This window comes from Synchiropus splendidus, chromosome 19, assembly GCF_027744825.2.
Source record: "Synchiropus splendidus isolate RoL2022-P1 chromosome 19, RoL_Sspl_1.0, whole genome shotgun sequence".
Lineage (NCBI taxonomy): Eukaryota > Metazoa > Chordata > Actinopteri > Syngnathiformes > Callionymidae > Synchiropus > Synchiropus splendidus.
Genome location: NC_071352.1, coordinates 17,827,763 through 17,839,783, shown reverse-complemented (window position 1 = coordinate 17,839,783; position 12,021 = coordinate 17,827,763). Strand labels below are relative to the sequence as shown.

The following is a 12,021-nucleotide window of genomic DNA, read 5'->3' as shown; positions in this document are numbered from 1 at the left end:
AATGCAATTATTAAAAAACGGGAACCACTTTCTTCTCCTGTGTGTTTCTTCTGCCGTCTCGTGTCTGGTCAGTCCTGATAAAAGATGGTGGTTGTTTCCCAGTCACTCAGAGTGAGATCACAGTCACGGCCTTCGAGATGCTGCCGTGATGCTCAGTAGCTGGCTTCGGGAGGACAACTCCACGGGTCAAAGGTCTCCTCCTCTTCCTCTGCATCCTCCTGTCACCACCTCCACTCCTCAATCTTCCTCCCCCTCTTCTGCTGTGTCCCCTCATCCACCAGTTTCTGCGCCGGCCTTTTCTCCCATCATCCTCTTCCTTCTACCACATCTCACTCGTGTCTCCATTTCCTCCACCGCCCGCTCAACCTCTTGCTGTTCGACACCATCGGGACGGTGGTCCCAGTGCGACTGTTGGTCCTGTTGTACTGACTGAACTCGACCTGCGGCGCAACTCTGTCCCCTGCTGGTCACAGCTTGTTAGTGGCGCCCTCGGTTTCTCGGGAGACGGCTCGTAACGATCGACGCACGGGAGCGTTTTTGTTCTCCGTGAGGGGACAGATGTCACGGTCATCAGCCGATGGACTGAAGACTGAACGTGACGGAAATAAAGAGAGGGTCAGCGGGCGCGGTTTAATGACGTCACTTCCGGGACCCGTCGCAGCTTCCCCACAAACCCAGACGTGAAACGACTCCCGGTCCGATTCGAGCCGACGTCACGTGGTCGCGTGCTTGGCCAGCCTGCAGCGAGTGGACGGCGCGCCAAAGTGTTTCTGTGCCTCCGTGAGCGAATGCGTCGCTCCGTTTGCAAATGTGTTTCTGCTGTCACCTGAACGTTGCTCTTCCTGACACACGTTGTTTTACACACGCTTCAGCGCAGCTCCCCCTAGTGGCCGCACGTGTCCACGTGCAGGTTCAGGTCATGGCGAACACTGGCCCCTCCTGTCGGCCTCGACGTGCACAGCAGGGAAGGCGGGTGGCTGTGGGAGCTCCACCTCCAGGTGCTGCCCGGCAGTTAAAATGCTGTGCAGGACTTGGGACCCCCATCTCCAGCCGCTCCTGCCGTGAGAGTGTGCTCCCCTTGACCATCGGCCTTCACCCTCCAGCGAGCGTCCAGCAGTGCAGAGTGAGTACCAAACTCTTCTCCTTGATCTTGACAGCTCGAGCTGCGCCGGGTCACTGCTGAACCTTCTGACCTCCCGCCACCGTGGAGCGCTCGAGCTTGGCCGGACTCACCAGCTGCACCTTATAAGGCAGTGGCACGGTGAGGACCCCAGCAGCCCTGTGTGGGCTCCCGGGGCCGGCAGGAGAGCAGGGCTAGCCAAACATGGGCATTCCAGCATGGCACCTGAGCGCTCTGATTCTCGCCGTCTTGTCGCTGCTGCTGCCGCTGCTGCTTCTCCGATTCTGTGTGAGGCAGAAGCGGCGTGAGACGGCGGAGACCACCCGGACCTCCCTGTGAGTACGTGCTGTGGTGATGTGCTGGAGTCTGCGGGAGGATGATGAGGGGACACGGGGGCTTCTGCATGTGTTGAGGTGCTGTGATGAACATCACGAGGTTCTTTCGCACGGGTCCATCAGGGAGTCTTGTCTGCTGCTGCTGCCGGCATCTTTGCCGCTCAAGCTTCTGGTTCATCTCTCCTATGAACAACGTGACATAGACATGTTGATGCTGAAAAACAGCTTCTCTTGCAACAGGCCGGCCTTCCAGCAAAGGTCAGAGGTCAACTCCGGTCCAGTCGTTGGCGTCAGCTTTTCAGAATCGCAGGTCGACGAGGAGGAAACATCAGAGTCCAAGATGGCCGACCCAGCGGACGACAGCAAGTACCTCTTCCTGGAGAACGACTTCCGCAACAGCGGAGTGGCTCAAGCCGACTGGTCGGCCAAGAAGATGGTGTGGATCCCGTCGGAGCGGGAGGGTTTCCAGGCGGCCAGCCTGAAGGAGGAGAAGGGGGACGAGGTATGGCAGGGAAGGGCCGTCGCCCCGACACGGCGCTGAGTGGGCTTCGCCGTTTCTCCACAGGTCCTGGTGGAACTGGCCAACGGGCAGAAGACCACCGTCAACAAAGAGGACATCCAGAAGATGAACCCGCCAAAGTTCAGCAAGGTGGAGGACATGGCGGCGCTGACCTTCCTCAACGAGGCCTCGGTTCTGCACAACCTGAAGGAGCGATATTTCTCCAGCCTCATCTACGTAAGAAGCAACCGGAGCTCAAGCACATGCTAGCGTCGTAGCGGGTCCATCCATCTCCGGCGACCTTCCAAGGTCACCGCGTCGTCTTCATCATCACCGTCACCAGAACAACCTGCTCTTATATGGGCCGTAACTGCAGCGCGTTCCCTCTGCCGCTTCATCATCACCATCACCCCCGCCATCATTCAGAGGAGGAAAGACGCATGCTGCGCACGCGCGTACACAACCCCACTCGGCAGACAGAAGACACAGCTGTAGAACAAAACGCCAACACGCACATGCTCACGCGGTGCTAACTTGTGTCGCCAGACCTACTCGGGACTCTTCTGCGTGGTGGTGAACCCCTACAAGATGCTGCCCATCTACTCGGAGAAGATCATCGACATGTACAAGGGCAAGAAACGGCACGAGGTGCCGCCGCACATCTACTCCATCACCGACAACGCCTACCGCAACATGATGCAGGGTGAGGTCGCATGTTCGTCCCCGACTACCATGACAGGAAGCGAGGCAGCGACCAGCCGCCGCTCCGGTGTGGTGGCTGACCTCCGACCTCCCAGCAAACCTCCAGCGAGCAGCAGAAAAGCCTTACAAGGAGCTGCGAAGAGATTAGAAGGATGTTGCCCTTCTATTCTTAGAAGAGCCTTGAAGGATGCTTAATCTCCCAGAACCGGCGGCTCCGTGCTCATGTTTGGTCCGTTCCACTGAGTTTGACCTCCATCCTTCTCTCTCTGACAGATCGCGAGGATCAGTCCATCCTCTGCACGTGAGTCTTTACACGTGCTCACGAGGCCTCAGTGCGGATGGAACTGGAAACAATGTTCTGAGAAAACCGTTGGTTGCATCTTGATGCTCTGATGTTTCACCACCAGAGGGGAGTCTGGAGCCGGGAAGACTGAGAACACGAAGAAGGTGATCCAGTACCTGGCTGTGGTGGCCTCCTCGCACAAGGGGAAGAAAGATGTGAGTGAGATGGACCTTCCCGGGTGAAGGTCAGCTGATGCCCCAGTGGCTGCGTGTGTCACTGAAGGAGTGACTTCTGCTCCTCTGCAGCAGCAGCAGCAGCAGCAGCAGCAGCAGCAGCAGCAGACGGGATCCCTGGCCTACGTGAGTGCCACTCGCCTCACGTTGAGTCTTGAGGGAACTGTCGACTTCAGGTGTTCCCAGATGTGCAGATGTCTGTGTTCCGCCCAACCTGCAGGGGGAGCTAGAGAAGCAGCTACTGCAGGCTAATCCCATCCTGGAAGCCTTTGGCAATGCCAAGACCATCAAGAACGACAACTCTTCTCGATTTGTACGCTTCAGAACCCTTCGCTAAGTGTCACCGGACGTCTCACGGTCATGACATCATCAACTCTGTGCTCAGGGGAAATTCATCAAACTGAACTTCGACGTGACGGGATACCTGGTGGGGGCCAACATCGACACCTGTATCCTTTCACTGCAGCCAGCCTTTGGTGCCCGGCCGACGCCACCAGACACTTCGCCTTAGCTGTGTGGCTCAGACCTGCTGGAGAAGTCCCGCTGCATCCGCCAGGCCAACACCGAGAGAGCCTTCCACATCTTCTACTACATGGTGGCCGGCGCCCAAGACAAAATGAGAGGTGCCAAGTCAATCGCAATGATGGCGAACGGCTCGCTAGCGTCTTCTGCTCGTGTTGCAGAGGAGCTTCTGCTGGAGGACTTCAGCAGTTATCGCTTCCTGATGGCGGGACACGTGGAGGTTCCGGGGCAGGAGGACGACGAGCTGTTTGTGGAGACCCTGGAGGCCATGGAGATCATGGGCTTCACCGAGGAAGAGCGGCTGGGTCTGTGGAGCAAATGTCATGAAGCCAAAGTCTCTGTTTGGAGTTCTGAGCCCTCGGCGGTTCTTCCTCAGGGATGCTGAAGGTCGTGTCCACCGTCCTTCAGCTGGGAAACATCAAGTTTGAGAAGGAGAGGAACAACGAGCAGGCGACCATGCCGGACAACACCGGTACAGCCCCACGAACACTGAACCCATGAGTTGATAAATAGTACGATATAGGCACAGAACGTGCTAACGCTTTCGTCCTCTGCTCTCAGCCGCCCAGAAGGTCTGTCACCTTCAGGGCATCAACGTTACCGACTTCACTCGGGCCATCCTGACTCCCAGAATCAAAGTGGGCCGGGAAGTGGTCCAGAAGGCCCAGACCAAGCAGCAGGTGATGCGCTCACACTACAACACGACAGGAGGACCTTCACGCGCAACGTCCCCTGCAGGACGTCCCTCCGTTACCTTGTTGAGATGTAGGAAGGTGGTCTGACTGGCGCCCCCCTGCAGGCGGACTTTGCTGTGGAAGCCCTTGCCAAGGCCATGTATGAGCGTTTGTTCCGTTGGATCCTGGCACGTGTCAACAAGACTCTGGACAAGAGCAAGCGACAGTCCTCGTCCTTCCTGGGAATCCTGGACATCGCCGGCTTCGAAATCTTTGAGGTGAATTCAGAGTTATGAAGATGGCCAACAAGAGAACTTTTCATTCCTTGAATGGGAGGAATTTCACGTCACTGATCTGCTATTTTCACACCGAATGACGCGAATGTTCATTTGTTAGTTTGAAGAAATCCCCACCCTCCAAAGCATCTCCTGAGCTTCTCAAAGAGCAGCTGCTCTTCTGTCTGTCTCGTGGTCAGGACAACTCCTTCGAGCAGCTTTGCATCAACTACACCAACGAGCGTCTGCAGCAGCTCTTCAACCACACCATGTTCATCCTAGAGCAGGAGGAGTACAAGCGCGAGGGCATAGAGTGGAACTTCATCGACTTCGGTCTGGACCTGCAGCCCTGCATCGAGCTCATCGAGCGGCCGGTGAGAGCCGGGAACCTCCGTGTGCGTGTGTGTGTGCGTGTGCGCCTCACTGTCGCGCTCTGGTCCTGTGCAGAACAACCCTCCTGGGATCTTGGCTCTGCTCGATGAGGAGTGCTGGTTTCCCAAAGCCACTGACGTTTCCTTCGTGGAGAAGTTGTTCAACACCCACTCAGGACACGTCAAGTTCTCCAAACCCAAGCAACACAAGGACAAGCTGATGTTCACCGTGCTGCATTACGCCGGGAAGGTGAGACAGCCGTCGCGCTCGTCCCCTCTCCAGGATCGTCCCCCGGGTGGGCTCAACATAAAGTTCCACTTCTGCATGCAGGTGGACTACAACGCCGCCAACTGGCTCACCAAGAACATGGACCCGTTGAACGACAACGTGACGGCGCTGCTCAATAACTCGTCCAGCAACTTCACCCAGGATCTCTGGAAGGATGGTCAGTTCCCATGGTGCCTCGCTCTGATGTCCTTGGGTCTGAAGCGTGCTGTCTCTGCCACAGCGGACCGAGTCGTGGGTCTGGACACCATCACCAAGATGTCGGAGAGCTCGGCGCCGACTTCCACCAAGTCCAAGAAGGGGATGTTCCGGACTGTGGGTCAGCTCTACAAGGAGTCGCTGGGCAAGCTGATGACCACGCTGCACAACACGCAGCCCAACTTTGTGCGCTGCATCATCCCGAACCACGAGAAGAGGGTAAACATTTGACGGCAGCAGTTGCCGTGGTAACGATGGCAGCAGCTGTAACCAATAACTGGGTTAGGACAATGACACACAAACTGTGATCCTCCTCAGGCGGGGAAGATGGATGCCAACCTGGTGCTGGAGCAGCTGCGCTGTAACGGCGTGCTCGAGGGAATCCGGATCTGCCGACAGGGATTCCCAAACCGCATCGTCTTCCAGGAATTCCGACAGAGGTGATTCGCCCTTCCGAGCTGCAAACAACTCTTTATTCACTCCGACCAATTTCACACGCAGATATGAGATCTTGGCGGCAAATGCCATCCCAAAAGGCTTCATGGACGGGAAGCAGGCTTGCTGCTTGATGGTGAGCAGATCGGAGAACTTCTTCTTCTGGACCTCCTTCTGAGAATGTTTGTCTTGGCAGGTCAAGCACCTGGATCTGGACTCGAATCTGTATCGCATTGGTCAGAGCAAGATGTTCTTCCGGACCGGCGTTCTGGCTCAGCTGGAGGAGGAGCGGGACCTCAAGCTCACCGTGATCATCATCTCCTTCCAGGCCCAGGCCCGAGGATTCCTGGCTCGCAAGTGAGACCTGGAACCATTTGGAGCGGTTGATGTTCTACAGGTGCTCAGAAGCCTGTTGTGTTTGGGGGACAGGGCCTTCAGCAAGCGCCAGCAGCAGCTCAGCGCCATGAAGGTGATCCAGAGGAACTGTGCCTGTTACCTGAAGCTGAAGAACTGGCAGTGGTGGAGGCTCTTCACCAAAGTACTGAGTCACGCCGACCTATCATTATGATTCGCCCCTTCTTGTCCTCACCTTCTCTTCCTTCCTCAGGTGAAGCCTCTGCTGCAGGTCACCAGGCAGGAGGAGGAGATGGGTCAAAAGGAGGAGGAGCTGAAGGCAGCCAAGGAAGTGGCAGCAAAGACTGAAGCTGACCTGAAGGAGATCACTCAGAAGCACACGCAGGTGAGACGTCACGTTCCTGCTGGCTCTGCTGGACGCTGACATTTGTCTGCAGCTGCTTGCAGATCGAGCTCAGCTGGAGTCCAAGCTGCAGGCGGAGACGGAGCTGTACGCAGAGGCGGAGGAGATGAGGGTGCGACTGGAGGCCAAGAAGACGGAGCTGGAGGAAGTTCTGCACGAGATGGAGGCGCGACTGGAGGAGGAGGAGGAGAGGAGCAATGTTCTGCAGCAGGAGAGGAAGGAGATGGAGCAGCACCTCCAGGTGGCGCAGGAGATCTTCATTGGTCATGAAGTATGTTTCTTCACCTTCTTCTTCTGTTGCTCTTCAGTCGCTGGAGTCTCAGCTCTCTGAGGAGGAGGATGCTCGTCAGAAGCTTCACCTGGAGAAAGAGTGTGTGCAGTCAAAGGTGAAGCAGCTGGAAGAGGACATGCTGCAGATGGAGGATCAGAATGGCAAACTTCAGAAGGTAGCAGTGTGGTGGAACACAGAGAAGGAGTCCGGAGCGCCTTCGAACTCCTCCTCTGTGTCCAGGAACGGAAGCTTCTGGAGGAGCGGATGGCTGACCTCAACTCCAACCTAGCAGAAGAGGAGGAGAAGTCCAAGAATCTGACCAAGCTGAAGGCCAAGCACGAGTCCATGATCTCTGACCTGGAGGGTGAGCCCACATTCAGACTGAGACCAGCCGACACTGTGATGTTTGTTGTCCTCCTTCTTCAGTTCGAATGAAGAAGGAGGAGAAGGCTCGTCAGGATGTGGAGAAGGCCAAAAGAAAGGTGGAGGCGGAGATCAGCGACCTTCAGGAGCAGAACGCCGACCTCCAATCTCAACTGGGCGATCTCCGAGCTCAACAGGCCGCAAAGGAGGACGAGTTGCAGGCCACGCAGGCGCGGTGAGACTGGTGGAGGCAGATGTTGTTGTTAAGAAGAACATCCATTCAACACCTCCAAATGTCTCTCACCCAGCTTGGAGGAGGAGAGCAGCCAGCGGGGGGCAGCAGTGAAGAAGGTCCGAGAGCTCGAGACGCTGCTGTCGGAGCTGCAGGAGGATCTGGAGGCTGAACGAGTGGCCAGGTCAAAGGTCGAAGTGGCACGGCGGGACCTGGGCGAGGAGCTGAATGCCCTGAGGTCGGAGCTGGAGGACAGTCTGGACACAACCGCCGCGCAGCAGGAGCTACGGTTGGTGTTTAGCAGGAGCAGCGAGACCATTGCACAGCAAACTGCCGCTGAGTCGTGGTGCACTTTGCTGTCCCAGAGCCAAACGTGAACAGGAAGTGGCCATGTTGAAGAAGATCATGGAGGAGGAGGGGCGGAGCCACGAGGCCCAAGTCCAGGAGCTGCGGCAGAAACATAGCACGGCGGTGGAGGAGCTGACGGAACAGCTGGAGGCAGCCAGGAGGGTGCGTGGTGCTGATGGTGCAGGTTCATACCACCTGCTGGGCTCAAGCCTTCACCACAGTCATGTGTCTTGTGGCTTCAGGCCCGCGCAGGTCTTGAGAAAGCCAAGCAAGCGCTGGAGAAGGAGTCGTCCGATTTGAGCGCAGACTTGCGATCGCTCGCCAGTGCCAAACAGGATGTGGAGCACAAGAAGAAGAAGGTGGAAGGTCAGCTCAACGACCTTCACGCTCGCTTCAACGAGAGCGAACGGCAGAGGACGGAGCTGAGCGAGCGCGTCTCCAAAATGACCGTGAGTTTGATACCGTGGCGCTCTGACCCGCCGGAGCGGTGGCGCTATAACGCCAGCGTGCGTCCTCAGATGGAGCTGGACGGTGTCACCGGTCTTCTGAACGACATGGAAGGCCGAAATATCAAGCTGGGCAAAGACGTGTCCAGTCTGGGCGCCCAGCTGCAGGACGCCCAGGTGAGTCAACTGTGTCAAAGTGTGAAAACGTTTGATATAAATATATATATATAATATAAGGTGTGAAAATAGTGACAGGCGTTTAAGGAACTTCGACCCCTCATTTTAGAACCCCGTCTTCTGACACTTCAGTGTCATTTGAGGTCGTAGAAAAACACTGGATTCCAGTGCCTCATACTTGCTGGTCCTGGTCCATTGAGATTTGGCTCTGTTTGCTGGTTCAGGTTTTACTCTGTAAACTGAGACTCATAATAAAGGGGCGGAGCCCAAGGGAACCCAGGTCTCCCACTGAGGTGTGGTGTTCAGCCTCTGGTTCTTCTATGGGCCTCTGCTGCCTTCCAGCCCTGACGTTTATCTCCACCCGTGGCCTCTATTTGCACCTGGTCCTGGTCTGGTGATCTCGCTCATCCATGCAGGAGCTGCTGGCGGAGGAGACCCGGCAGAAGCTGCAGGTATCTGGTCGACTACGGCAGCTGGAGGACGAGCGAGTCTCTCTGATGGAGCAGCTGGACGAGGAGAGCGAGGCCAAGCGGGCGATGGAGAGACAAGTTTCCGGTCTCAACGTGCAGGTCAGTCGGGCAGCTCAGGTCCACTTCAGAATTCTGAATGTAACTTCCTTCCATTCCCAGGTGTGTGATTACAAGAAGAAGCTGGACGACGTGTCGTCGTCTCTGGAGATGATGGAGGAGAGTAAGAAGCGACTGCAGCGCGACCTGGAGGCCGTGACCTGTGACTACGAGGAGAAAGCGACGGCGCTGGACAAGGCAGACAAGAGTCGGGGCCGACTGCAGCAGGAGCTGGAGGACGTTCTGATGGAGCTCGACACGCAGAGGCAGCTTGTATCCAACATGGAGAAGAAGCAACGCAAGTTCGACCAGGTCAGACCCCAGACTCCGCCAGTTCCTTTGGAGAACCTGCACGCATGCAAAATCATCTCCTTGCACCAGATGGTGTCTGAGGAGCGAGCCGTGTCCTGCAAGTACGCTGAGGAGCGAGATCGCGCCGAGGCGGACGCCAGAGAGAAGGAGACCCGCGTGCTGGCTCTGACCCGAGCGCTGGAGGAGAACCAAGATGCTCTGGAGGAGACGGAGAAAATGGTGAAGCTGCTCCGGCTGGAGATCGAAGATCTCATCTGTTCCAAAGATGACGTGGGGAAGAACGTAAGGAACGGCGAGCCGCTTCTCACCTCGACAGCTGTCAATCAGCGGCCGCGCTTCTTCACCAGGTCCACGACCTTGACAAGGCCAAACGTGGGCTGGAGGCCCTGGTGGAGGAGATGAGGGCGCAGATGGAGGAGCTGGAGGACGAGCTGCAGGCTGCTGAGGATGCCAAGCTGCGGCTGGAGGTCAACGCTCAAGCGCTCAGAGCGCAGCATGAGCGCGAGCTGCAGGGTCGGGACGAGGCGGGCGAGGAGAAGAGGAAGATGTTGCTCAAGCAGGTGGTGGCCGACACGGACCCTCCGAGTCAGCTAGGCAGGAGATAACGTTCCATCTCTGGGAAGGTGCGTGAGCTGGAGTCCGAGCTGGAGGAGGAGAAGAAGCAGCGAGGTCAAGCGTCCGCTGCCAAGAAGAAGCTTGAAGGAGAACTGAAGGACTTGGAGGAGCAGTTGGAGGGCTCCAGCAGGGTGCGCGAGGAGGCCGTCAAACAGCTGCGCAAGTTCCAGGTGAGTCTGACCTACTCTTATCTTTAAAACAATGGTCTGCAGCCCTCTTGGTTCCTCTGCTGTCAGGGTCAAGTCAAAGATCTCCAGAGGGATCTTGAGGACTCCCGCGCCTCCCAGAAGGAAGTTGTCGCCTCTGCCAGGGAGTCCGAGCGGAAAACCAAAGTCCTGGAGGCCAAAATAATCCAGCTGCATGAGGTGAGAGAAGATTTGGGCTCTGGAACGTTCAGAAGTCCAACCTACATTTTTGTTCTTGCAGGTGCTCGCGGCAACAGAGCGAGGACGGAAGCAGGCGGAGTCAGAAAGGGATGAGCTGGCGGAAGAACTGGCCAGTAACTCCTCTGGGAAGTAAGTGTCGGGACTGTTGTCGTCTGAAGCCGACCTCCTCCTCCTCGCTCTGGGTCCACCTTTCAGGGCGCTGACGTCCGATGAAAAACGGCGCCTGGATGCAAAGATCTGCCAGCTGGAGGAGGAGCTAGAAGAGGAACAGGCCAACGTGGAGACGCTCAACGATCGACTGAGGAAGAGCCAGCAGCTGGTGTGTCTGGCTCCAGGTTGGTGATGCCCGGACTGGCCTGTTGAACCTGGGTCTCCTGGATGCAGGTGGAGCAGCTGGGAGCAGAACTTGCAGCAGAGCGCTCCTCCACGCAGGGTCTGGAGGGATCCAGGCAGCAGCTGGAGCGACAGAACCGGGACCTGAAGTCCAAGCTTCAGGAACTGGAGGGTCAGTGTCGCTCTAAGCTCAAGTCTTCTGTCTCTGCCCTGGAGGTCAAGCTGAGGGAGGCGGAGGAGCAGGTGGAGGCGGAGAGCCGGTGAGCGTGAGGTTTGACGACGACATACCTGCACCAGGTGAAGCCAACAGGTCCGGGTGTTTGTGTGCAGAGAACGTCAGAACGTCGCCAAGAATCTGAGGCTGAAGGAGAAGAAGCTGAAGGAGATGAGTCTGCAGATGGAGGACGAGAGGAAGCAGGCCCAGCAGTACAAGGAGCAGGTAAACAGGAAGGAGAATCTGCTCCACAGGACAGGTTCCTCAGGGCAGATGCCTGTGAACACCTGCAGGCGGAGAAGGGAAGTGTTCGCCTGAAGCAGCTGAAGCATCAGCTGGAGGAGGCGGAGGAGGAGTCCCAGAGGTTGGCGGCCGCCCGCAGGAAGCTGCAGCGGGAGCTGGAGGAAGCCGGCGAGGCCAACGAAGCGCTGAGCAGAGAGGTGACGTCACTGCGGGGCAAACTCAGGTGATCACCTGGCGACTGCAACGTTTCAGCGCCGTTAAAAGTCCAGCCTCACTTCACCTTGTTGCGCAGGCGTGGAGGGGAGTCGGGCCTCGGGGGCCCTCGGAGCAGCGGCGGCTTCAGAGGTCTGAGTCTGAGTGGGAGCGTCGGTCGCAGAAGCGCCATCGTGGAGAACTCCCTGGAGCAGGAGGACGCACCACGCTCCCCGTCGCCCCCGCCGTCCGAGGGCCACGACCACTTTGACGGTTGCTCTGACGACGAGTCTTAACTCCACACCTTGAGTTCCAGTGTTGCCTCTTTGCACCATTGCTCTGCCACGCTATTGATCTGAAGTGTTTCCATTGACTTCCAAGCTTTCTCGTCACTTGTGTTGAAGGGCCGACTATACTTTAGTGTGGGAGGAGTGATCCGTCACGTGTTTGTTCGAATTAAAAACTTGAGATAAAAGTGGTCTCCCGCCAAGAACGTTATTTATTCACCTCAAACCACTAGAGGGAGACTTTACTCCCTGGTTTGTATATATATATATATATATATATATATATATATATATATATATACTACTAGTACTAGTACTTTCCTGTGCGACGAATGAAGCGCCACGA

General features: G+C 56.9%; 1 protein-coding gene across 7 annotated transcripts; it reads left to right on the top strand.

The window, feature by feature from the left end:
- The first annotated feature begins 133 nt into the window (after window positions 1-133).
- LOC128750613 (myosin-11-like) lies at window positions 134-11,849 on the top strand. Of its 7 annotated transcripts, XM_053850924.1 has the most exons (43): window positions 667-780; window positions 878-1,123; window positions 1,696-1,957; window positions 2,021-2,191; window positions 2,501-2,657; window positions 2,930-2,957; window positions 3,064-3,154; window positions 3,245-3,298; window positions 3,393-3,485; window positions 3,558-3,621; window positions 3,697-3,795; window positions 3,856-3,999; window positions 4,071-4,166; window positions 4,256-4,374; window positions 4,494-4,646; window positions 4,844-5,017; window positions 5,091-5,264; window positions 5,346-5,717; window positions 5,817-5,938; window positions 6,000-6,069; window positions 6,130-6,290; window positions 6,363-6,471; window positions 6,541-6,672; window positions 6,725-6,931; window positions 6,999-7,136; window positions 7,202-7,325; window positions 7,388-7,559; window positions 7,633-7,845; window positions 7,922-8,066; window positions 8,147-8,353; window positions 8,423-8,527; window positions 8,944-9,096; window positions 9,157-9,405; window positions 9,475-9,687; window positions 9,753-9,965; window positions 10,029-10,190; window positions 10,257-10,385; window positions 10,447-10,535; window positions 10,602-10,725; window positions 10,791-10,999; window positions 11,070-11,178; window positions 11,247-11,419; window positions 11,489-11,849. In XM_053850924.1, exons 3-43 carry the CDS (start codon window positions 1,796-1,798, stop codon window positions 11,682-11,684), a joined length of 6,075 nt encoding a protein of 2,024 aa, XP_053706899.1. In that variant the 5' UTR covers window positions 667-780; window positions 878-1,123; window positions 1,696-1,795; the 3' UTR covers window positions 11,685-11,849. The 7 variants fall into 7 exon arrangements, with proteins under 7 accessions (XP_053706896.1, XP_053706899.1, XP_053706897.1 ...); XM_053850921.1 differs by lacking the exons at window positions 667-780; window positions 878-1,123 and adding an exon at window positions 134-192; XM_053850922.1 differs by having other exon boundaries at window positions 677-1,123.
- The last annotated feature ends 172 nt before the right edge of the window (window positions 11,850-12,021 follow it).

Bases quoted from the DNA above. Each gene is read 5' to 3' on its own strand.
- LOC128750613 (XM_053850917.1), top strand. From the start codon at position 1,475: ATGTGCTGGAGTCTGCGGGAGGATGATGAGGGGACACGGGGGCTTCTG. The intron at 9,097-9,156 runs GTCAGTCGGGCA...TTCCATTCCCAG, and splicing joins TTTCCGGTCTCAACGTGCAG to GTGTGTGATTACAAGAAGAA. The intron at 9,966-10,028 runs GTGGTGGCCGAC...ATCTCTGGGAAG, and splicing joins GGAAGATGTTGCTCAAGCAG to GTGCGTGAGCTGGAGTCCGA.